Raw genomic sequence first — 23,702 nt, 5'->3', positions numbered from 1 at the left:
GGTAAGTAATAAGGGGCTGGGGGCACACAAGTTTATTACCTTCATGCATAGAATGCACAAAGGTAAAAAAAACCTTCAGCCTTTACAACCACTTTAGGCCTTCTAGCAGGTAAGAATGTGTGTTTGTATGGCTTGCTTTGAGTTCAGCTGAAACTGGTAAATGCCATTGACTACCTGAGAAAACCCATTGTGGCAGATCAACCTTTTTGCTGTAATTGCATGGTAGGTGAGCGGTCATAGAATATACAATTGCTTCCTAATCTGATAAATGGTCTTCTATCTATGGGTCTTCGTAAAGGTACTCCACAACCAAAAAAAGACAAAGAACGACACAGGCCTATTAGGGGGTTTGAGAAAGCACACTATTCAATATAATACACCAATAACACAACACAAATGGATAAAAACCAGTGAGACATATGCAGGATGGATTCCCAGGTTACTGTAAGCCTTGTTCACTGCCATAGCAAGCTCTGCCAAACTGTCCAAAAGTGAATGGCATTTTGTTGACAGGAATTGCTTATCAAAATACTGAGGGGACAATTGAGGTAATATGGAACCTTGGCTTACAATCTGATATACGGATGCACTTTTACATGCATGTAATGTAAATATCATAATACATTATTTACATATATACTTATTATACAAACACACAAAATTCAGTAATTGGTTGACTTGAACATTGGAAGTAGCGTTCTTCATCATAAATCAATTCTATTTAAAGGATAAGCTCACCTTAAAAAACCAAAACAAAAATGCATGCATGGATTTTTGCAGGTAGAAAAAATAATGCATTTATTATTATTTTTCCAGGAGCCTGCACAGCATTGCACCGGAGATCAGCAGGTCAGAGGTGCAATGTCAGGCTCTTGCAAACACCACTTACAGCTTTCAGTCCATATCTCTGTACAGGCTGTTTGAAATAGAGTGCTCATCAGCATCCTTGCAGTTCGTTAACCCCTTCTTGCTGCCCCCTCCTGACCCTTTAAGGTTTTAAATGCCGGAAGGCGGAAGCGCACATTTTGATCATTTGACTGCTGTGATTGTCAGTCACAAGTATGCATCGGGGGCTTTCCGGTAACTGTGCTTGGAACACGCAGGGCACATGCTTTCAGCACAGAAAATGTTTACATAGGGACACATATATGGGGCCTCAGGGAGTTAAAGCCCACCTGCTGAGATGGCGCAGATATGCGTATGATCAGCAAGAACAGGTTAAGAACTACAAGCCTTCTGCTGCAGTGGAAGATGGGACTTGTAGTATATTCTTTCACAGATCCCTGCTAAAGAATAGCACAGCTGTGTGTAGGATGTGTTAGCAGGTGCATGGAGAAGATCTCCTGCCTGCTGTCAAGGGTGGGGATGTGGGCAGATGCTGTTTAGTAACATGTTACACCCTAAATACAGCCGTAACATGTTGTTAAAAGTGAACTTCTCTGTTACTAAATGAAAATCAGACATAAATATACAAAAACCAGTAAAAAAAAAAAAAAAAACAAGATCATCAGGATTGTTGTCGCATACTCTTCATCATTTTGTAGAGTTTCTTTGCACTGTATGAAATGGTTTTCTTAGCTCCTAAAAAAGAGAACAATAGAAGTTGAACTGCACTATAAAACAATTCTTAGGAATAATAATAATAGAATATTGATTTCTAATATAATTTTATTGATCTTTATACTGATCCATTAATGGCAAAAGACATCATAGACGCAGGGGGAGGCATTATATGATATGAACAAGAAATCCTGAGAATGCAATGTAATGTCTCTATTAAATCTTAAAGTGGAACTAAACTCTCTCAATTGACATTACCTATGAGATTTGTCATGTGATTTGCCAGTTCAAAATTGCACCCCATGTGCAGCAATGAAACTGTTATTGCGACTCAAGTCACAGCGACTTTGAAAAAAGTTCCTGCACTACTTTTGTGCAATTTCATTGTGAGTTGCATTAACATCTATTTAATGAAATAGCACATTAAAAATCGCAGATTGTCAGCTTTGAAATCACGCTGAAGTAGTGCGATTTCAAAGCTACACACTGGTGTTATCCAGGGCTAAAGCAGAACTTCACTCTCTTAATCAACAATGAATATTTTTAATCCTTATGCCACTAACATTAGTAAATAGATAGTAAAGTATATCATATTTACTTGCTTTCAACTTTTTTTTAAATTTTATTTCTTAAGTTACTTCCTGGTTTCCAGGCCTAGGAATGATATCATACCTCAGTAGCCTTCAGGAAGGGAGGAGGTTTTTCTCAGCTAAGCGCTCCCTTCTTCCTGCTTGCCAGTGCTAAGGGCAGATGGATTCCAGGAAGTAGATTTTTTTTCAGCAAAATACAGCATGGAGACATACAGTGGGGATCGAAAGTTTGGGCACCGCAGATAAAAATTTGTATTAATGTGCATAAAGAAGCCAAGGAAAGATGGAAAAATCTCCAAAAGGCATCAAATTACAGATTAGACATTCTTATAATATGTCAACAAAAGTTAGATTTTATTTCCATCATTTACACTTTCAAAATAACAGAAAACAAAAAAATGGTGTCTGCAAAAGTTTGGGCACCCTGCAGAGTTAATATCTTGTACTGCCCCCTTTGCCAAGCTGAGACCTGCCAGTGTCATGGATTGTTCTCAATCATCATCTGGGAAGACCAGGTGATGTCAATCTCAAAGGTTTTAAATGCCCAGACTCATCTGACCTTGCCCCAACAATCAGCACCATGGGTTCTTCTAAGCAGTTGTCTAGAAAACTGAAACTGAAAATAGTTGACGCTCACAAAGCTGGAGAAGGCTATAAGAAGATAGCAAAGCGTTTTCAGATGTCAACATTCTCTGTTCGGAATGTATTTAAGAAATGGCAGTCATCAGGAACAGTGGAAGTTAAAGCAAGATCTGGAAGACCAAGAAAAATATCAGACAGAACAGCTCTCAGGATTGTGAGAAAAACAATTCAAAACCCACGTTTGACTGCACGATCCCTCCAGAAAGATCTGGCAGACACTGGAGTTGTGGTACACTATTCCACTATAAAGAGATACTTGTACAAATATGGTCTTCATGGAAGAGTCATCAGAAGAAAACCTCTTCTACGTCGTCACCACAAAAATCATCGTTTGAACTTTGCAAATGAACATATAGACAAGCCTGATGCATTTTGGAAACAAGTTCTGTGGACCGATGAGGTTAAAATGTAACTTTTTGGCCGGAATGAGCAAAGGTACGTTTGGAGAAGAAGGGGCACAGAATTTAATGAAAAGAACCTCTGTCCAACTGTTAAGCATGGGGTTGGATCAATCATGCTTTGGGGTTGTGTTGCAGCCAGTGGCACAGGGAACATCTCACGAGTAGAAGGAAAAATGGATTCAATAAAATTTCAGCAAATTTTGGATGGTAACTTGATGCCATCTGTGAAAAAGCTGAAGTTAAAGAGAGGATGGCTTCTACAAATGGATAATGATCCTAAACACACCTCGAAATCCACAGGGGATTACATCAAGAGGTGTAAACTGAAGGCTTTGCCATGGCCTTCACAATCTCCTGACCTCAACATAATTGAAAATCTATGGCCAGGCCTTAAAAGAGCAGTGCGTGACAGACAGCCCAGAAATCTCAAAGAACTGAAAGACTTTTGTAAGGAAGAATGGGCAAAGTTACCTCAAACAAGAATTGAAAGACTCTTGGCTGGCTACAAAAAGCGTTTACAAGCTGTGATACTTGCCAAAGGGGGCAGTACAAGATATTAACTCTGCAGGGTGCCCAAACTTTTGCAGACGCAACTTTTTTGTTTTCTGTTATTTTGAAAGTGTAAATGATGGAAATAAAATCTAACTTTTGTTGACATATTATAAGAATGTCTAATCTGTAATTTGATGCCTTTTGGAGATTTTTCCATCTTTCCTTGGCTTCTTTATGCACATTAATACAAATTTTTATCTGGGGTGCCCAAACTTTCGATCCACACTGTAGATGGATGGGTAAGTTTGTTTTGAATATTAAAAATAATATGCCCTGCATATTTTGTATAATTTAATATCATTCCAAAAATAAATTCTATCCTCCTATTTACCCTGAATAAAACAACCCCAGTAAGTGTAGGTCTTGATACATACATCAGCACTATATGGGCAATAACAAGTGCGTAATTTTAGAATGTTTAATATTAGTCATTTTCAATTACAATGGTAATTTGCAGTTGTGAATGGGTTAATTAAATAATTAAAAAAAAGGGATGAAATTGTGTTGGTTTATTAATATTTGTAGGCTAAATGTGTGCTTACAAAGTGGTGAAAAATGAAGATACAAAAAATAGTATATAGGCAATACATTAATCTGTTCAGCCCTAAAAATATTCCTGCATCTCTGGCATATGCAGTGATGTCTAGTGTGTCATTAGGATTTATGTACATACAGTACATGCATCTTGACCTATGTACACCTATATATAGCCATACGTGATTAAATTTGTCTTTTTTTTCCCCTTAAACCAGCAAAAATAAAAATTAATCAATCTTAGGATAGATCAACTAGTGTACAGCCAGCCTGCCCAAACATGGATCGAAATTCCTTAAACGTGAGAATAGGCTGATCATCCGTCCACACACATGTAGTATGTATAGCCATCTGATCACTTCTACAATCCACTGAAGAGGCTGCAGCACAGAAGAAACCAAACTTGTGGCAGTTTTAGTGTATAAAACAGGGGTACTGAATTAAAATTCACAGGGGTCCGGTTAGTAAAATTTTCTTCAAGCAGAGGTCCGAGTGTCATGGTAGTGCTATGACTCAGATCTTTCACATCACAGTTCCTCCCCCCCAATCCCCCACTGTTACATCACACACGGACCCATCATAGACCCCCTACCCCCATCACAGACCCCAATGATTACAGATCCCCCCCTCATTGCAGACCCCTCCAATCACAGATCCCCTCTCATTAGAGACCCCTCACATCACAGATCCCCTCTCATTACAGACCCCCCACATTACAGGGTGGAACGTTTTATGCTAAAAGGCGGGTAAATGATTACTTGGACCGCCCCAATTGCTTAGCAACCAATCACTCGCCTCCTAACATGAAAAGTCCCGCCCTATGTCCAGACCTGCAGTGCTTGCCGTCTTGTGTGAATAAGGTAGGACAGTGTGGGGAGTGCTGAAAAGTGAAGGAAGGGACAGACCTGCTGCGCTTCAGATGATGTGCTCTTCCTTGAGGACAATAGTGACAGCGGCAGGCGGGGGAGCCGGCAGCGGGGAGAGGATATTCAGGCAACTAATTGGTGAGGCTGCAGTCCGGAAAGGAATGTTTCTGGGTCCGGATCCGGACCGTGGTCCGCCATTTAGTGACGCCTGGTATAAAGGATTGTTCTCATGCTTTTACTGTACTGCAGCAGCAGTGATGCAGTGAAATGGTTAAAGCCCAGACTTAATTTTATTTATAGTATGGTTACCAATCAAATGCTATAGGCTCACTACAGCGATCTGCAGCTTCCTCCTGGGGATCAGCATGATCTTAGAGTGCTGCAGCTGCAAGTGTTCAACGTTTATAAGTTTTCTCCCAGCAGTGAATATTTGTGTGGACAACAATTTATATACAGATGGCTGGTGGGAAGGGGTTCAGCCCTGTGCCTCCAATATTAACAACTCTCTCGATCTCCAATATTAACAATCGAAAATAGAGTACATTTGTACCTTGTTTTTCTGTAATATGGAACATTGCTAAAAAAGGACATCGAACTACATGACCCAAATAAACAATTACACTTGTACTCGGTGGCAAAAGAGCATTTAATGGGAATTTAAAGAGCATATTATATAAAGCATATCTATACACAAAAGGCACATTGTGCTTAGTAGAAACCACCAATGTTCTACATTTAGATGACCTAACTCACACTATGGTTATTAGATATGTATGGACATTAGCAGAAAAGCACACAAATGGCTTCTAATTACTAATCACTATAATTATGTGTAATATATTACAGATATGACATTTTAATTTTCTAAATAAAAAACCTCTTCCCATTTACTAACATTTGTGTATAAGTAATATATCTAAACTGGGTAGCTCACAAATGCTTCCGGTTTCTTTCGGTGGTATTTCATCGCATGTGCGGTTATTATTTTTTGTGCTATAAAAAAAACTACAGACTGTCAGCTTTAATTTGAGGGTATTTACATCCAAATCAGGTGAACGGTGTAGGAATTACAACAGTTTGCATATGTGCCAGAATAATAATCATAAATCAAACTTTCACTTTTTAATACTTGGTTGCAAATCCTTTGCAGTCAATTACAGCCTGAAGTCTGGAACGCATAGACATCACCAGACGCTGGGTTTCATCCCTGGTGATGCTCTGCCAGTCCTCTACTGCAACTGTCTTCAGTTCCTGCTTGTTCTTGGGGCATTTTCCCTTCAGTTTTGTCTTCAGCAAGTGAAATGCATGCTCAATCGGATTCAGGTCAGGTGATTGACTTGGCCATTGCATAACATTCCACTTCTTTCCCTTAAAAAACTCTTTGGTTGCTTTTGCAGTATGCTTTGGGTCATTATCCATCTGCACTGTGAAGCGGCGTCCAATGAGTTCTGAAGCATTTGGCTGAATATGAGCAGATAATATTGCCCGAAACACTTCTGAATTCATCCTGCTGCTTTTTTCAGCAGTCACATCATCAATAAATACAAGAGAACCAGTTCCATTGGCAGCCATACATGCCCACGCCATGACACTACCACCACCATGCTTCACTGATGAGGTGGTATGCTTAGGATCATGAGCAGTTCCTTTCCTTCTCCATACTTTTCTCTTCCCATCACTCTGGTACAAGTTGATCTTGGTCTCATCTGTCCATAGGATGTTGTTCCAGAACTGTGAAGGCTTTTTTACATGTCGTTTGGCAAACTCTAATCTGGCCTTCCTGTTTTTGAGGCTCACCAATGGTTTCCATCTTGTGGTGAACCCTCTGTATTCACGCTGGTGAAGTCTTCTCTTGATTGTTGACTTTGACACACATACACCTACCTCCTGGAGAGTATTCTTGATCTGGCCAACTGTTGTGAAGGGTGTTTTCTTCACCAGGGAAAGAATTCTTCGGTCATCCACCACAGTTGTTTTCCGTGGTCTTCCAGGTCTTTTGGTGTTGCTGAGCTCACCGGTGCGTTCCTTCTTTTTAAGAATGTTCCAAACAGTTGTTTTGGCCACGCCTAATGTTTTTGCTATCTCTCTGATGGGTTTGTTTTTTCAGCCTAATGATGGCTTGCTTCACTGATAGTGCCAGCTCTTTGGATCTCATCTTGAGAGTTGACAGCAACAGATTCCAAATGCAAATAGCACACTTGAAATGAACTCTGGACCTTTTATCTGCTCATTGTAATTGGGATAATGAGGGAATAACACACACCTGGCCATGGAACAGCTGAGAAGCCAATTGTCCCATTACTTTTGGTCCCTTAACAAGTGGGAGGCACATATGCAAACTGTTGTAACTCCTACACTGTTCACCTGATTTGGATGTAAATACCCTCAAATTAAAGCTGACAGTCTGCAGTTAAAGCACATCTTGTTCGTTTCATTTCAAATCCATTGTGGTGGTGTATAGAGCCAAAAATGTTAGAATTGTGTCAATGTCCCAATATTTATGGAGCTGACTGTGTATATTACAAATGTGTCATAATGTCTTAACCTTATGACTGGCAATATAGTCCATGAAATCAACCTATGCTATATGAATAATTTGACATCCACAGTGACACCAATACAGTGATCAGTGCTAAAAAAAAACAAAAAACACTGTCACTGGGCAGAAAGGAGTTAACATGAGGGGCGATCAAAGGGTTAACTGTGTGCTGTTTCACTCTGTCCTTCACTGTAAGCACACTGCTTTGGATGGTGGAGCTGTGCACAGCCATCCAAACCAGTGCGCATGAGCCGACCAGGACCTGGTGATTGACAGCCGCGGCCACGCGTGCCCCCTACCGGGAAATGCAAAATCACATTTATATACACAAGACTTTGCGCACCCGTAGCGCCCTGTAGCAGTATTTCTGCTATAGGGTGGTCGGGAAGCGGTTACTAAATTTACTTTAATGATTTATCTCTTGTTTTTTTGTGGAGTTTATCTCACTATTTTAACAAATGTGTGGTATTTACCTAACATTCGATATTTTACTTTGATGAATTGACTCTATTATCTCATGTGATAATTTATGCAAGTGAGTCACTTGACTGTGTTCTCGCATATGGTAACCTTTAGTGAATTTACCTCATTGTCCTGCATAAATATCATGGTATTCTTGAAAGATACAGATTTTTGAGTATATCTTCAACCCGAAAAAGGTCCAACTTGCTCACCTTTAACAATACCAGCCCATTCCAGTACCCCACCTCCACCTTGTTGGAGTCCACCAAGAGTCACCCATCTCATCAGTCAATAAAACCTTTGAAAAATCTGTCTCATATATTTCTTGGCCCAGTCTTCATGTTTCAACTTGCGAGTCTTGTTCAGTGGTGGTCATTCATGTACATGGCACAGAAGTACCATGCAGTCCGGTTGCAGTGCGTTTCCAAAAGTAGTGCATGCACTACTTTTTATGTGGAGCGATTTCAGCCCATTCAAAATAAATGGGATTAAAACACGCTGCAAAGAACTTCATGTGAATCGCACAAGAACCACAGCATTCCTGTGTGATTCACATGCAGTTCCTAGTGTGAATGGGCCCTAAAAACTTGGTAAAGTCACCTTAACCGCTTTAGGGCCACCTGCCCACATTGTACTGCAAACAGGTGGGTCCTACATGCACAGCAACATACCTGTCGCTGCCTGTTTCCAGGTTCAGGGCCCACTCCTGCTGTGAATGTACACAGTGGGATTTTGATCAGCTATGTCCAATCACAGCCCAGAGCCCTGTGTTGACAAAGAAAACACAGGGTTCTGTACAGAGGGAACTATCTCTCCGTTTATTCTCCCTGCAAATCGGGGAGAAGAAACAAATACATTTTTAATAAAAAGCAGCACACATGACATACTTTAACACTTGTTAACCCATTGATTACCCCAAGACATTTACCCCTTTCCAGCCAGTGTCATTAGTACAGTATTATAATATATGAATTTTACGGTATCCCTTGAATAATTCAATACAATAAGGCTATAAATAGCATAAAGATACACTTTTCCCCAAAAAGTGTAAAAACTGTGAATATGAATATGCTAATACCAATATTCCCAAAAGTAATAATACTTTTGGGAATATTGGTATTAGCATTATCACATTAGTACAGTATTATCACTGATCACTGTATTAGTGGCACTGGTGACGTCAGTGTCTGCTAGTCAGTTCCCACCCAGTGTCAGACTATCACAGTCCCACTATAAAAGTCACTGATTACCACCATTTCTAGTATAAAGAAAATAAAATAAATACAAATTCCATTATATATGCATACCATAGTTTGTAGAAGCTATAACTTTCACGCAAACCAATTAATATGCTTACTGGTATTTTTTTTTTTTCAACCAAAGACATGTAGCAGAATACATTTTGGCCTAAATTTATGAAGTAATTTTGATTTTTAATTTTTTTTTTTAATGGATAGGTTTTATAGCAGAAAGTAAAAAATATAATCTAGAATAAAAAATAAACCCAGTTGTGATCAACCACCACCAAGAATAATCTCTGTTTAACCATTAGCCGCCCGGCCAATGGCCGTTTGGCGGCTTCAGATGTGTCTCTTCACTCCGGGTGCACGCCATTTGGCGTGCTCCCGCACATGCGCAGTTTGCGCTAATGCAGAGCGGCGCAGCAGTGTGATGTCACCGGCCGTGCACCTCGGACACGGCCGATGACAGATCCGAGTACCGGCTCCCGTTGCTGGTACCATGTGACCTGCTGTGACCAATCACAGCAGGTCACATGGCAGTTGTATACAATGGATGGCTTCATTCATGATGCCATCCATTGTATACTAGTGCCTAGCTGTGAATGGTCACAGCTAATCACATGCACATGTCATGTGATTAGCTGTGACCAAATCACAGCTAAGCACAAAAAAAAAAAAAAAAAAGCTGAATGAATCGATTTCATTCAGTTAAATGCTTGCTTATAGCAAAGTAATTCTTCGCTATAAGCAAATTGTGTAAAAAAAAAAAAAAATAATAATACTGATCACTTCCCCAAAGTAGTACAATGTTACTATGGTAACATTGTACTACTTTGGTCATAGTAAAATATGAAAAAAAAAAATCTAAAAAAAATGTAATAAAAAATTAAAAAATATATGTATATTTTTTTTCATACTGTCACCAGTCAGTATCCGTTAACCGCCATGCCAGTTATATGATGACACTGTACTGCACTGGTGACAGTATGTAAAAAAAAAAATAGTGAAAATAATTTTTTTAATTTTTTAATTTTCCGAAAAATTATGACAAAAAAATACAACTTCAAAAAACTCGCCATGCCTCTTATGAAGTACGTCGGACTGTCTACTCTGCAAAAAGGGGTCATTTGGGGGATATCTGTACTATTCTGACATGCTTGGACCTCAAGAAATTAGATTGGCTGTCAGTACTTCAGGATTGATCAATATTCAGATCTATACCATAGTTTGTGAACTCTATAACTTTCCTACAAACTAAATAATACATCCTAATTTGGGTTATTTTCACCAAAGACATGTAGCAGAATACATCTCGGCCTAAATTTATGAAGAACAATTATTTATTTGAAAACTTTTATAACAGAAACAAAGAAAAATGTGTTTTTTTTTCAAAATTTTTGGTCTTTTTTTGTTAATTTAGCAAAAAATAAAAACCCCAGCGGTGATTAAATACCACCAAAAGAAAGCTCTAGTTGTGTGAAGAAAATGATAAAATTTTAGTTTGGGTACAATGTTGTATGACCGCGCAATTGTCATTCAAAGTGTGAGAGCGCTGAAACCTGAAAAATGGCCTGGGCAGGAAGGTGTAAAATTGCACGGTATTGACACGGTTAAATGAAACTTTATATAATTATTTTCATACAGTTACAGCATAGTATGTCAGCACAATTAACAGTTAAAGTAGCGCAGTGTTAAATAGTAAAACATGGCCTAGTCATGAAGGGAGTAAGACCTTTCGGTAAAAGGGGGTAAAACCTTTTTAAGTGGTTAAAGTGACACTAAACAATATCCTTTATATTCCTTGAAAAATAATCCATAAAATCCACTTGGTTCACACACATCAATGTCTAATGGTGCTAGAATTGTTTTTTCATTAAATCGTTTCATACTGTGATTTTCTGTCTCCTTCCCGTTTCTTCTTTTTTTTTTTTTTAAAACATGAAATGAATGCTAGTTGTGGTCATGTGCACACTACAAATCCTATAGTTATAGCCCCTGATCCATCTCAGGAGCGAGTAAGAGAGGGTAGCTTTGTTCCTGATCTACAGTGAGAGCATATAGAATGAACATAGCCACCCTCTAACAGGAATTCAGGTCACAGCAGTGGAGAAAAAACAAAACAAAAAATGTGTAGATTTAGAGGGTGATGAGAGCAGCAAGCAACATAAGGTAGTCTTTTGAATTAAGATCCAGACTTAAAGTAGAACTATAGGTAATTGTTTTTCTTTTTAGATAGAGAAAGGGAGGGTTATAACCACTGTCAGATTTTTTTTTTTCCCATCTGTGTCCCATTGCAGAGATTTCCCTTCTCTTCCTGTCCCATGGCCAAGCAGGATGTGAGAAGAAATCCCTTCAAACAGCAATAGAAACTAACAGTGGTTCTAATCCATCTTCACTCTATCAAAAAAAAAGTTTTGCCTTCAGTTATATTTAAGAGCCAGAGTTTAGCATCACATTACGGAGATAAAGTGACAATTTCGCAATCTGTAATAGAATACAAAAACTTCTATAAATGTTCTAACAAAACGGAGATTAAATAAATGTTTGGTGAAAATAAAATGAACTGCAGCTTTTCTGTTAAATAAAGAACAGATGAGGATAGTGAAATCAAATACATTGTGTTTAGTTTGGATTAAGAAGGAAGAGTAAACGGTCACATTGAAATGTGATCACTGGGAGGAACGGTTCTCAAAATGATCAGCAGTAGTATTACAACATTATAGAAAAAAGTAGAAAAAATAGTATAGCTTAGCTTTTTTTTTTACAGGAGATACAAACCCTGAACATTACAATAAGGCTACTTTCACACCGAGGAGTTTTTGAAGTGTTTTTGTGTTAAAAATAGCGCCTGAAAAATCTCAAGAAAAATGCTTCCCTATGTATGTGACTGTATATCTATGTATGTTTTCACACCGAGGTGTTGCGCTTGCTGTGCTGTGTAAAAACTCCTGCTTGCAGCATCTTTGGGGCATGTTTGGGGAATTAAAAAAAAAACAAAAAAAAAAAAAAAACACCCCAAACACGCCTCTTCCCATTGAAATCAATGGAAAGCGCCTGAAAAACACCTCAAAATGCCTCCGAGAAGCAGTTTTGGTGCAGTTTTTAAGTCAGGTGTCCAAAATAAAAAACGCTTAGCACGATAAAAGCGCCTGTGCATTAGTGCTGTGTTTATGTGGCAGATCAGTGTGAAAGTAGCCTTAATCTTTTCTTAAAAGAAGATATATAATATATTTGTAAAGCATTGCTCCGGGTAAGGTCATGAGCCATGGGATTATCACTGTGCCTGAGGGATGCAAGATTTTGCATGGAAATCCTATGCTAAAAGACTAGGTTCACCTTTATAAAAAAATAAATAAATGCACATGTTCTTGCAGGAAAAAAATGAGCACAGATTATTTTTTTTTTTTAAAGGGCCTCTGCAAAATATTGCACCTGTGATCAAAAGATGCATAATAATGTATGCATGTTTGCATCTTCTAAAGGGCAAGTCCACCTAAAAATGAAATTCCAGCTGTTGGAAGATGCTGGAGAGTTGAATTTCACAATGGCTTCAGTTTTTTACTCTGCACTTAAAAGTGGTAGTAAATGCTACTTTTTCACTTGTACCTACAGGTAAACTTATATCTGATACCTGAAGGGACCAGTGAATATCTCCTAACCTTATGGAGATATTCACAACACCAACAGCTGGTGACGTCACCGCGCATGCACAGTGCACTCTGCACTGAGCCTATACCGAGTGCTTTTAATGCAGAGAGCTGTGGTGCGGTTGTGACTCCCGTGCGAATGTGCGGGAGTGACATAATTTCAGTCCGGCCATTCAAACAGCTGGACTGCGTAAACCTGGAAGGCAGATCGGGCAAAAATGGACACGCCTGCAACGGTGACAGCGTGGCACTGGAGGGCTTTATTTAAAAAGTCTGTCTTATAATAGCACAGTATGGCATAAACCTGCAAGGAAAGGGGTGTAGGGGTGGCTTTTTTTTTATTAAGAATTTAGTACTGACTACTGAAGTACAAATTCTGCAGTGCAACCCCTGAACAGTTGTCATTTATGCTAGCAAATAATGACAAACTTCCCTCCTAGTGTAGTCATTTTTTTTTTTTTTTTTGGATAGTGTGGGGAATAAATTAGAACACAGACACAATGGGAAGTGAAAGGAAATCCCCTTCAGGAGAACAGGTTAGGATGTTTCAAAATTTTGGAATCTCTCTTACTTTTAGTCCTGATGTCAATGGTCAACAGGATAAACAAAGGGTATAGCAGGCCATAGAGCACGGGTGTCAAACTGGCAGCCCTCCAGCTGTTGCCAAACTACAAGTCCCATGAGGCATTGCAAGACTGACAGTTACAAGCATGACTCCCAAAGGCAGAGGCATGATGGGACTTTGCAACAGCTGGAGTGCCACCAGTTTGACACCCCTGCTATAGAGGGTTTGATTTTCTTTCTCTTTCTTTCAACCACAGGTGGAAACAAACTAATTTTTTGATTCTTTCAATCAACACAGTCCGTGGGGGAATCCCTCTCACAGTGCTATTGTGTTCTTCTGGCAGGGAGCCTTCTTGGACGGCAGAATAAAATGATTACTGCTAGTGGCTATAGCCGCTGGCAGTAATCGCATTCTAAAAAATCTGACAGGATGGTTGCACCCAAGTGAGTTGATGGATCAACCAGCCTGCCCATGGCTTGTTTAGCAGGGAGTGGCTGAGATTCGATCCATTTATGGCTGGCTTACATATCGCTAGTGGGTACACAAAAAGAAATTAAAACCTGGCAGGGTTTCTAATCCTTTCCCACTATTAACTAAAAATAAAAAATTACACTTTAGTGAAATGCAGTCGTAAGCAGTGTTGGTATTATGAAATATAATGGAAAAACAACACAGGAAAGATCATCAGTGATCCAGTTTACAGCAACTGGTGGTACACAGTAGCCAGGCAGATTTGTAACTGAGCTCTTACCAGCAGTAAATATCCCTTTGGCGCTCTGAGTCAAACTGAAAGATTTCACTATGCCAAAAATAGCTGTAAAGAAGCAGAAAACAGATGTTATCCATCACAGGCCAGTACAGTAAACTGTGTGTGAAACTAAAAGGGCAACTTTTTCAATTCACACTTTTACAATTGTTCCATATCTGCAAATTGTGTGACAAATAGAAAGGAACATAATTAAAATGACATTTCCTTGTCTAAAGAGCAGTTCAGATCACCCTTCAGAGAGCATTTGACACATGGTGAGCAGGCGCTGCATTGCCTCCTCACTGCGTGCTTTAACTCCGAGCCCCCACACTGCAAGCATTGCATGTGATTGTGAGATACAAACACACACACACACATATATATATATATATATATATATATATATATATATATATATATCCTTTTACTGCCAAATGCTTAAAGGTTCAGGTTGTACATGAAAATGCACTTAACACCCCAAAACATTACATCTTATCCTAAAGCAGAGTACCCATAAAAACAAATGATGGTAGTTGCAAATTTTTTTTAATGTTACTAATCCCACAATAGTAAAATCAGTCTGTATATGCAGTAAAGCATGCTTGTTACTCACTTTGGAACCTAAGGGGTTAATCCTCTGCATTGTGAAAAAGCGCTGTTTGATCATGACTTCTCTGATCCTACCCTTCTTGTAGTGTCCCCCTCTCATCTCTTGATAAGACATATTGTGTGGGGACACGCTGTACATGTTCAGTTTGGTGTGTATTGCTAGAGGTGTGTTTTTTTTTTCTTTCTTGTCATTAGCACAGGGCCAATCAGCACTGTCCAGACAGAGGTCAGGGATTCTGCATCCTCCTAGAGCAGAATGAAAGCTCCTCCTTCAAGAATAACCAGTGCTCTGATAGAAGTCACAAGAGTGCGCTAACTGCTGATAAGAAAAGGTATTTAGCAGTTTATATTTACTAAAATAATTGTATTTTCATGTTCTGTGTACTGTGGGAGACCTGATATAGTGAATGCAGGGTCCGGGGTTTAGTAAACACTTTAAGGTCCCATGATCTAGGTACGACTGTTTATCAAACCTATATTTTCATTAAAAAAAAAAACAAAAAAAAAATACCACATCTAAAATAAATTTAATGCATACAAAACACAAACTTTTTCAATATTTTTAGTAAAATATAAAGAGGAGATGGAGTGAGTAAGTAGATGCTAAATATTATCAACACGTTGGAACTCTTTACAGCTCATCAATTTAGAGTTGACCATACTGGCCCTAAAATTGTTGCTCTCACTCCAGCATGCAAGGCAATACTGAATATGTTTTGTGCAGTCGTAGTTTATGTATGTGTTGTCACATGGAGGGCTCGAGATCACCAGCAAGCCTCTTATAAAAGTAAATTGCCTTTATCAGTCGCAAAACCAGCAAGCACAAATAACTTTTTTCAGCAAACCGTGATACTAGTACCAGTAGTTCTGGTATCAAGAAAACCATACAGGCTCACCACCAGACTCTCAGTCCCACACTGGGTTTGGGGATCCCACTTGTCTCAGGGTGCTACAAAGGCTGCAGGGGTTTAGCAAGAAACACCTCAGTTGTCAGAGAGTTCACACTTGCCCACAGTTTATGAACCACTCCACTCTACTCTACCGCACAGGTGCCGATCTCTTCCTACTGCCTTTCAAGACTCCCTTGCCTCTAGGTTTGAACTTCTTCCCTCCCAAAACCTCCAAATTCCGAGTCCCTACTAAGAATTTATCAATCCAGAGAGCACTGAAAATCAGTCCTCTCCTCTCTGACCAGATTACCCCAGAATACTTCACCCAGCATGGGTGAGGACCCTTGACTACTCAACAATATCTTCAAACTGTCCCCCTTAAAAAGGACCACAGATGCTGAGGACACACAGCTGCCCTCTAGGATACATTAGCAGAGTCCTGTACAGCCTGCACAACCACGTGTAAGCTTGCTTTCATGTAAGATGGCAGAGGGGCTTTGAAATTTTGCATGCAGGACGTTTGGTGTGCTTTCAGAAAATATACCAAAGCCACCCAAAAAGAAGTTTATGGCAAAGCGCAGGTTACCCACATAAAACCACCGTGTACACTGCGGTGTGGAAAAAAAAAACACATGGCACTAGTGTCAGAGAGCCCTTAGATATTTGCATGGCAATTTTTTTAACAGGTTTGGCATGTATATTATTAAAATAAACAATTACACTATTCAATTTTAAATGATTTCTTCTGAATTAAAATGACACTAAACTACAGTGGATACAAAAAGTCTACACACCCGTTGAAATATCAGGATTTTGTGATGTAAAAAAAGGGTGACAAAGATAAATAATTACAGAACTTTTTCCACCTTAATGTGACCTAGAAACTACTGTAACTCAATTAAAAAACGGATATATTTTAGAGGGGGGGGGGGGGGGGGGGGAGTAAACATAAAAAACTAAAATAATGTGGTTGCATAAGTGTGCACACCCTCTTATAACTGGGGATGTAGCTGTGTTCAGAATTAAGCAATCGCATTCAAAATCATGTAAAATAGGAGTCCGTAAACACCTGCCATCATTTAAAGTGCCTCTGATTAACCTCAAATAAATCAGCTGTTCTAGTAGGTCTTTCCTGACATCTTCTTAGTCACATCCTACAGCAAAAGCCATGGTCTGCAGAGAGCTTCCAAAGCATCAGAGGGATCTCATTGTTAAAAAGTATCAGTCAGGAGAAGGGTACAAAAGAATTTCCAAGGCATTAGCTATACCATGGAACACTCTGAAGACATTCATCATCAAGTGGAGAAAATGTGGCGCAAAAGTGAAATTACCAAGAACTGGACATCCCTCCAAAATTGATGAAAAGACGAGAAGAAAACTGGTCTGGGAGGCTGCCAAGAGGCCTACAGCAACATTAAAGGAGCTGCTAGAATATCTGGCAAGTACTGGCTGTGTGGTACATGTGACCACAATCTCCCATATTCTTCATATGTCTGGGCTGTGGGGTAGAGTGGCAAGATGGAAGCCTTTTCTTAAGAAAAACATCCAAGTCCAGCTAAATTTAGCAAAAACACATCTGAAGTCTCCCAAAAGCATGTGGGAAAATGTGTTCTGGTCTGATGAAAGAAACCAAGGTTGAACTTTTTGGCCATAATTCCAAAAGATATGTTTGGTGCAAAAACAACACTGCACATCACCAAAAGAACACCATACCCACAGTGAAGCATGGTGGTGGCAGCATCATGGTTTGGGGCTGTTTTTAGTCAAGGTAGAGGGAATAATGAACAGTTCCAAATACAAGTCAATATTGGCAAAAAACCTTCAGGCTTCTGCTAGAAAGCGGAACATCAAGAGGAACTTCCTTTTTCGGCATGACAACAACCCAAAGCAAAGCATACATCCAAATCAACCAAGGAATGGCTTCACCAGAACAAAATTAAAGTTTTGGAATGGCTTAGCCAGAGCCCAGACCTGAATCCAATCATGGGGTCATCTGAAGAGGGCTGTGCACAGGAGATGCCCTCGCAGTCTGACAGTTTGGAGTGTTTTTGCAAGGAAGAGTGGGCAAATATTGCCAAGTCAAGATGTGCCATGCTGATAGACTCATACCCCAAACGACTGAGTGCTGGAATAAAATCAAAAGGTGCTTCAACAAAGTATTAGTTTAAGGGTGTGCAAACTTATGCAACCATATTATTTTAGTTTTTTATTTTTACTTCCCTCCGCCTGAAAGATTTCAGTTTGTTGTTCAACTAAGTTGTACAGTTTATAGGTCACATTTAAGGTGGAAAAAGTTCTGAAATGATTTATCTTTGTCTAATTTTACATCACAGAAGCCTGACATTTTAACAGGGGTGTTTAGACTTTTTAGATCCACTGTATATCCTTATTCTCAAAAAAACAAAAAACCACACAACCCCATACACAACTTAATGTCCCTGTAATCAATTATTCATGAAACAATTTTTCCCCCCTCACTTCTGTTTGTTTGAAATATGCAATGCACATTAGTTGTGGTCAGTTGATTTAGACATTAAAAATCCCATAACCCCTAGGCCATGTCGTAAGCAAGCATGTTTCTGCATCAGTGTGTTTTGGTGGGGGGGGGGTATTCCCCCGTCAGAAAACAATAGTACAGCAGGGGAGATTGCCACATTAACATCAGATATTTTAGTACGGTGACCTCTGTTTTTTTTCATTCAGCTGCTGGGTTGAACGAGAAAACTTCCTATGTGTACCCAGCTTAAGAATACAGTGATACCTCGGTTCACAAACTTAATTCGTTCCATGACTCTGGTTGTGATCCGAGGCAAATTTTCCCATAGGGATCAATGTAAATCGGGTTATTCCGTTCTGACCCCTACGAACGTGGTTGCGAGCCGAATTCGGTTGCCAACCAAATCAAATTTTCCCATAAGGTTCAATGTAAATAAGGTAAGTCCGTTCTGAGCTTTTTTTTTGAACCACAAAAATATGAAACCAAGTACAATACAGTATGAAGAGAGAACACTAACCTTGCTTGAGACGACTTCTGGCGTGGAGGACAGGAAGGCGGGTGGGAGGCGGTTATTGTTCAGAGGGAGAGTCCCCCTTCATAAAAACATTGGGGAGATCTCCTTCATGGTCTTGTGCCCCAGCAGTGCCTTTTCCTCTTGCATGATATAGGTTCTGTTCGGCATATTTTTCTAGAAGAGCCGTTTCATCACAGTTGAACACTTGTTGAGCGACGTATCTTTCTGCCGTCATGAATTCCGCAAATTATTTCTTGAAGGCTTCTGCAGTGGCCTTGTCAGAACTGGAAGCCTCACTATGTCTTGTCACACTGTGGGTGCTACTTCTCTTGCGGAATTTTTCAAACCACTCTCTACTGGCTTTAAATTCTTCACTGGCTGCACTTGTAGAGGGCTTTTTTTGCAGTAAATCACTGTGCAATTTTCTGGCTTTTTCACAGATCATAGCTACACGAATGCTGTCACCTGTTTCTCATTCAACCACACTAAGGCTACGTTCACACTAGCCTTGTGTGCAGGCGGGAGAGAGGCGTTTGGGAAGCGTTTTTACCGCTTCCCAAACGCCTCTGCCAATTCTGCACATTACAGCACATGGTGCTCTTCTAACGGGAGCGTTTGCGTCGCGGCAAAACGGACGCCTCTGGACGAGTCAGGAGGCTTTGAAGCCTCCTATTCTCGTCTATGGTGCCGCTCCACAAACGCCCGGCCGGCGTTTGCGGTGCGGTTGCGGGGCGTTTGCGGAGCGGTAACACCACTCAAACTGCATTATAGGCGTTTGTGGGGCGTTATTAACGCTCGGCAAACGCCTAGCAACGGCCGCTAAACCGCGCATGCGGCGTTTGCCGAGCGTTAAACGCTCCGCAAACGCCGGACCAACGCTTGCCAAACGCTATAGGGGAGTTTGGCAAGCGTTGGCAAAACAGCCTAGTGTGAACGAGCCCTAACAAACGTTTTTTCCACTTCTTCCAGCACTTGCGTCCTCTGCTTGGTTAACATCGTTACTCCTTTTGCCACATCAGGTCCTTTGACGGCAGCTTTCTTCTTCAAAATAGTGGAGATTGTTGACTTCGCCATCTTGTACTCCGAGGCCAGATCAGTCACACGAATACCACGGTCATGCTTTTTTGCAATTTCCTTCAACTCAATGGTTATTTTCTTTACAACCTTATTCTTGCCATTCTTGCTCTGCATTTTTTTTCACCACCATGCTTGCTCTGCACATTCTCGTCACCTTAATTACCACTCTGCATGTTTTGGTCACCTTCATTACCACTCTGCACTTTTTTTACCACCATGCTTGCTCTGCACATTCTTGTCAATTTCATTACTGCTCCGCACTTTCTTCTTACCACCATGCTTGCTCTGCATATTCTTGTCACCTTCATTACTGCTCCCCACTTTCTTCTTACCACCATGCTTGCTATGAATTTTCTTTGGAGCCATACTGGATGTCCGGTACAGTATGTGCTAAAAAGCACACCAAAAAGCTTCTCAGTACTGTAAGTGTCTTCACAGTACACTTTCAGTGTCTGTCTGTGACCACAATCTCGCCTACAGGAAGTCACAACCACGTGTCAGAGCAGGGAAGATGGCCACGGCTTGTGTTCGTCAACTGAAGTGGAGTTCGCAAACCAAAGCAAATTTTTGAGAACTCTTCTGTTCACGAACCGAGTTGTTCGTGAACAGAAGCGTTCGTGAACTGAGGTATCACTGTACATACCTGAACAGAATGTTTTCAGGGGGGACTGAAGTTGTTCTTGACAGCTGGGCTTCACAACCACAAGCTGCACAAAGTGTTGACTGGGGGATGACATTTATTAACATATCCTCCACGCTGAACACTGGGATGAAGAACTTTATATAATAGCTGTTCCTGGGAAAGGGTTAAGTAAAAAGGCTAACCTTACACTCTTGTGTAAGTATCCATTTTTAGTTTTGACTTTACTAAATGAAAATGGAGCATTTATTTATTACAGGTACTTCTATAGAGCCATCAATTTACGCAGCACTTTACATATATATTGTACATTCACATCAGTCCCTAACCCTCAAGGGGCTACAATCTAAAGCCCCTAACTCACATTCATGCTTTAGTGTGAAATGGAAAAATAAATAAAGTAAATCATGGTAAGCAGAAAAAGACATTCTATGTAAATAGCAACAGACACATTGGGGGTTATTTACTAAAACTGCAAAATCTGGTGCAGCTCTTCACAGAAGCCAATCAGCTTCCAGCTTTTATTGTCAAAGCCTAACTGAACAAGCTGAAGATAGAAGCTGATTGGCTACCATGCACAGCTGTACCGTATTCTGAGTGCACCAGTTTTAGTAAACCTACCCCATTGTCTAAATAACTAAACAATAACTATGTAATGCAGCTGCTCCTATTCAGCCACTGAAGTTTGTTTTCATCAGCCAGAAGCCCCGTGTTTTGATGCTTGTCATCAAGGATGATCACAAGTGAAGTGAGTTAGGACACCTGGCAGCAAGTTTCTGGAAGAGCTCATTGTTACATATAAAAGTGACCAGAAGGATCAGTCAAGCCCTGGGGCCTTCTCTAATCTTCTCTATCTGAGCCCTGACAGTTTAATGCTCCAAGATGAGGCAGTTAATATAAAACTTCTGAGCTCATCAGCAGCAGGAACATACTTAAACTAAAGATCCAGCGATTTGTCTATTCTACGGATGTACCAAATCATCAATTCAAGAGAGAGGTTGTGAATAAGCTGTAAATATAAGGGCTGTACTGAGAGTAATGCAAAAGTAGGCATAACTTTAACTTTTTCATTACGATTAGTCGTTTAAATTATACATGTTGATACAGTAACTCTTCCTCCATTGCAACCCTTCAGAAGTTGTGATCTACCTGGACAACATGGAGGAAGTCAAAGATCCTTGGGGGTGCGGTGCCCTTTTTAAAATACATTTATCAAGCCCCCAATAAAAAAACTGCCCTGCCCCCCAATAGCAGTGTCCTCTGCCCTCTTCACATCACCCCAACTGCCCTCCTCTGCACTCCCCCCCCCCCCCCCCCAACAGTAGTGTCTTCTTTCCTTCCCCCCCCAGCAGTGTCCTCTGCCCCCTTCACATCATCCTCCAACACAAACACACAGATTTGTAGGTAGCACTCTCCTTCCTTACAGCGGGTGTACAGCAGAGTGGAGAGTGTAAGCAGCACAGTACTGGATGAAGGGCAGGAGTGGGAGCTGCCGGAGTTACCTTTTCATATTAGCAAGCTGCTGATTGGATGCCAGGACGCCGTGCAATCCTACCAACCAATCATCTAGGGGTTAACTCGAATGGTTGACTGAGGCAGCTCCTTCTCCCGCACTACGTCCAGTACTGCGCTGCCTCCCGCTCTCCGCTCTGCTGTGAAGATGAGAAGGAGTAGGCTGAGGAAAAGGACAGAGAAAGCAGGGACGTGTTTGTGATCTACCCATTGACTGCCCACACTTTACTGGTAGATCACGATCAATGGGTAGTCAACCCCCGCTCTAGAAAAAACTTCTTCTTTTTCATTGCAGGTATAAAACAGATTCCAAGCTGAAGCAATGTGCTGTCACTGAGGTCTTGACGAAGGAGGGGTTCAGGCTGTTGGACATCCACAGAAGGCTACAGAATATTTACGGAGATGACAACATTGACAATGTCTTGTCAATGGTGTCATTTCTGTAAACATTCTGTAGCCTTCTATGGATGTCCGACAGCCTGCACCCCTCCTTCAAGAGCACAATGATGGCACGTTGCTTCTGCTTATAATCCATTATTTACTATGCATGAAGAGTTACTCTACCAACATGTGAAATCTGAAAGACCTACATAAGGGCAACTAAAAAAAAAAAAAGAAAGAAGAGTAGTGCCTACTTTTGTATTACTTTCGGTACAGTCTTCATACTATGGAACCCTCAAGTTTCAGAAAGAGAACATCAATGAAAGCTACAAAAAATACCACACAGCCAAACAAATTAAAGAATCAAAAAACAAAAAGTAGACAAGAAAAAGAATTACAAGTAAACTAACTGCAAACAGCTAAAAATCAAATTTTAATATATTTTAATTTTGCATAGCTACTTACAAGCTGCATTGCTTTCCACTTTCCTTTACCTCTCAGTTTCCAGCTGCAAAATATCCCCCCTGTATTTCATAATTTGTTCCACTGCTGTGGCTATTACAAAACAAAACAAATGATTCTGGAGATCCTAAGTCGAAGGTTTGTAGACTCTGGTCATGGAAAGTTTCTTTGTATCAAAGATCTTTTGTAGTTGGACGTCATGAGAAAAATCGATCTGACAGCCTAACTTTTCAGCCATTTTCTGCCGGACAATTAATATTTTTGCATATCTATTTTACAGCTCAGAATGGTTCATTGATAATACAGAATTTCAATGAGCATTTCTGTAGTTTAAAGCATTATTTCAATATTGCACGGTTGTATCCATATTTTATGAATGAATGCTCTTTACAGCAGATAAGCTTTATATTGTTTATGGAATTATTTGTGTAAAATTATAACTTGCAGAAAACATCTTTTACAAGTCTAAGGAACATCATCTTATGTCTATAGGCAGCCTTTGTCACAACAATAATGTAGTATTAAACCCTCAGCGTTTTTTAGTTTAATGCATCGAGCCCAATAAAATGATCATTCTCCAGTATACTATTAGTTAAAATTCTTACCCAAGCACTTGCAGTTTAGGATTTTGAATTTGATCCGTTGTGAAATCGGAAGCCAGTGGAGGGATTGGCAGAAGGGGGTGGTGGAAACGGAGCGGTTGGTAAGGTGAATGAGTCTGGCTGCCGTATTCAGGATCAACTGAAGCGGGGATAGCCAGCAACGAGGCAGGC

The 23,702-nt window shown here is 40.2% G+C and overlaps 1 protein-coding gene across 2 annotated transcripts in view; it reads right to left on the bottom strand.

The window, feature by feature from the left end:
* Nucleotides 1-340: 340 nt before the first annotated feature.
* TAMM41 (TAM41 mitochondrial translocator assembly and maintenance homolog) overlaps nucleotides 341-23,702 on the bottom strand; it is a 54,165-nt gene continuing 30,803 nt past the window's right edge. For both annotated transcript variants that reach the window (XM_089678703.1, XM_089678704.1), the window contains exons 7-8: nucleotides 14,351-14,413; nucleotides 341-1,581 (exon numbers count right to left, since the gene is read on the bottom strand). In XM_089678703.1, coding sequence (XP_089534829.1) covers nucleotides 1,508-1,581; nucleotides 14,351-14,413 — 137 coding nt within the window. In that variant the 3' untranslated portion in view covers nucleotides 341-1,507. The remainder of the gene's footprint in view (nucleotides 1,582-14,350; nucleotides 14,414-23,702) is intronic.

This window comes from Staurois parvus, unplaced genomic scaffold, assembly GCF_062004578.1.
Source record: "Staurois parvus isolate SC_StPar_1 unplaced genomic scaffold, SC_StPar_1.0 ptg000209l, whole genome shotgun sequence".
In the NCBI taxonomy this organism is placed as follows: domain Eukaryota; kingdom Metazoa; phylum Chordata; class Amphibia; order Anura; family Ranidae; genus Staurois; species Staurois parvus.
This window is presented reverse-complemented; position numbering and strand designations above follow the sequence as displayed.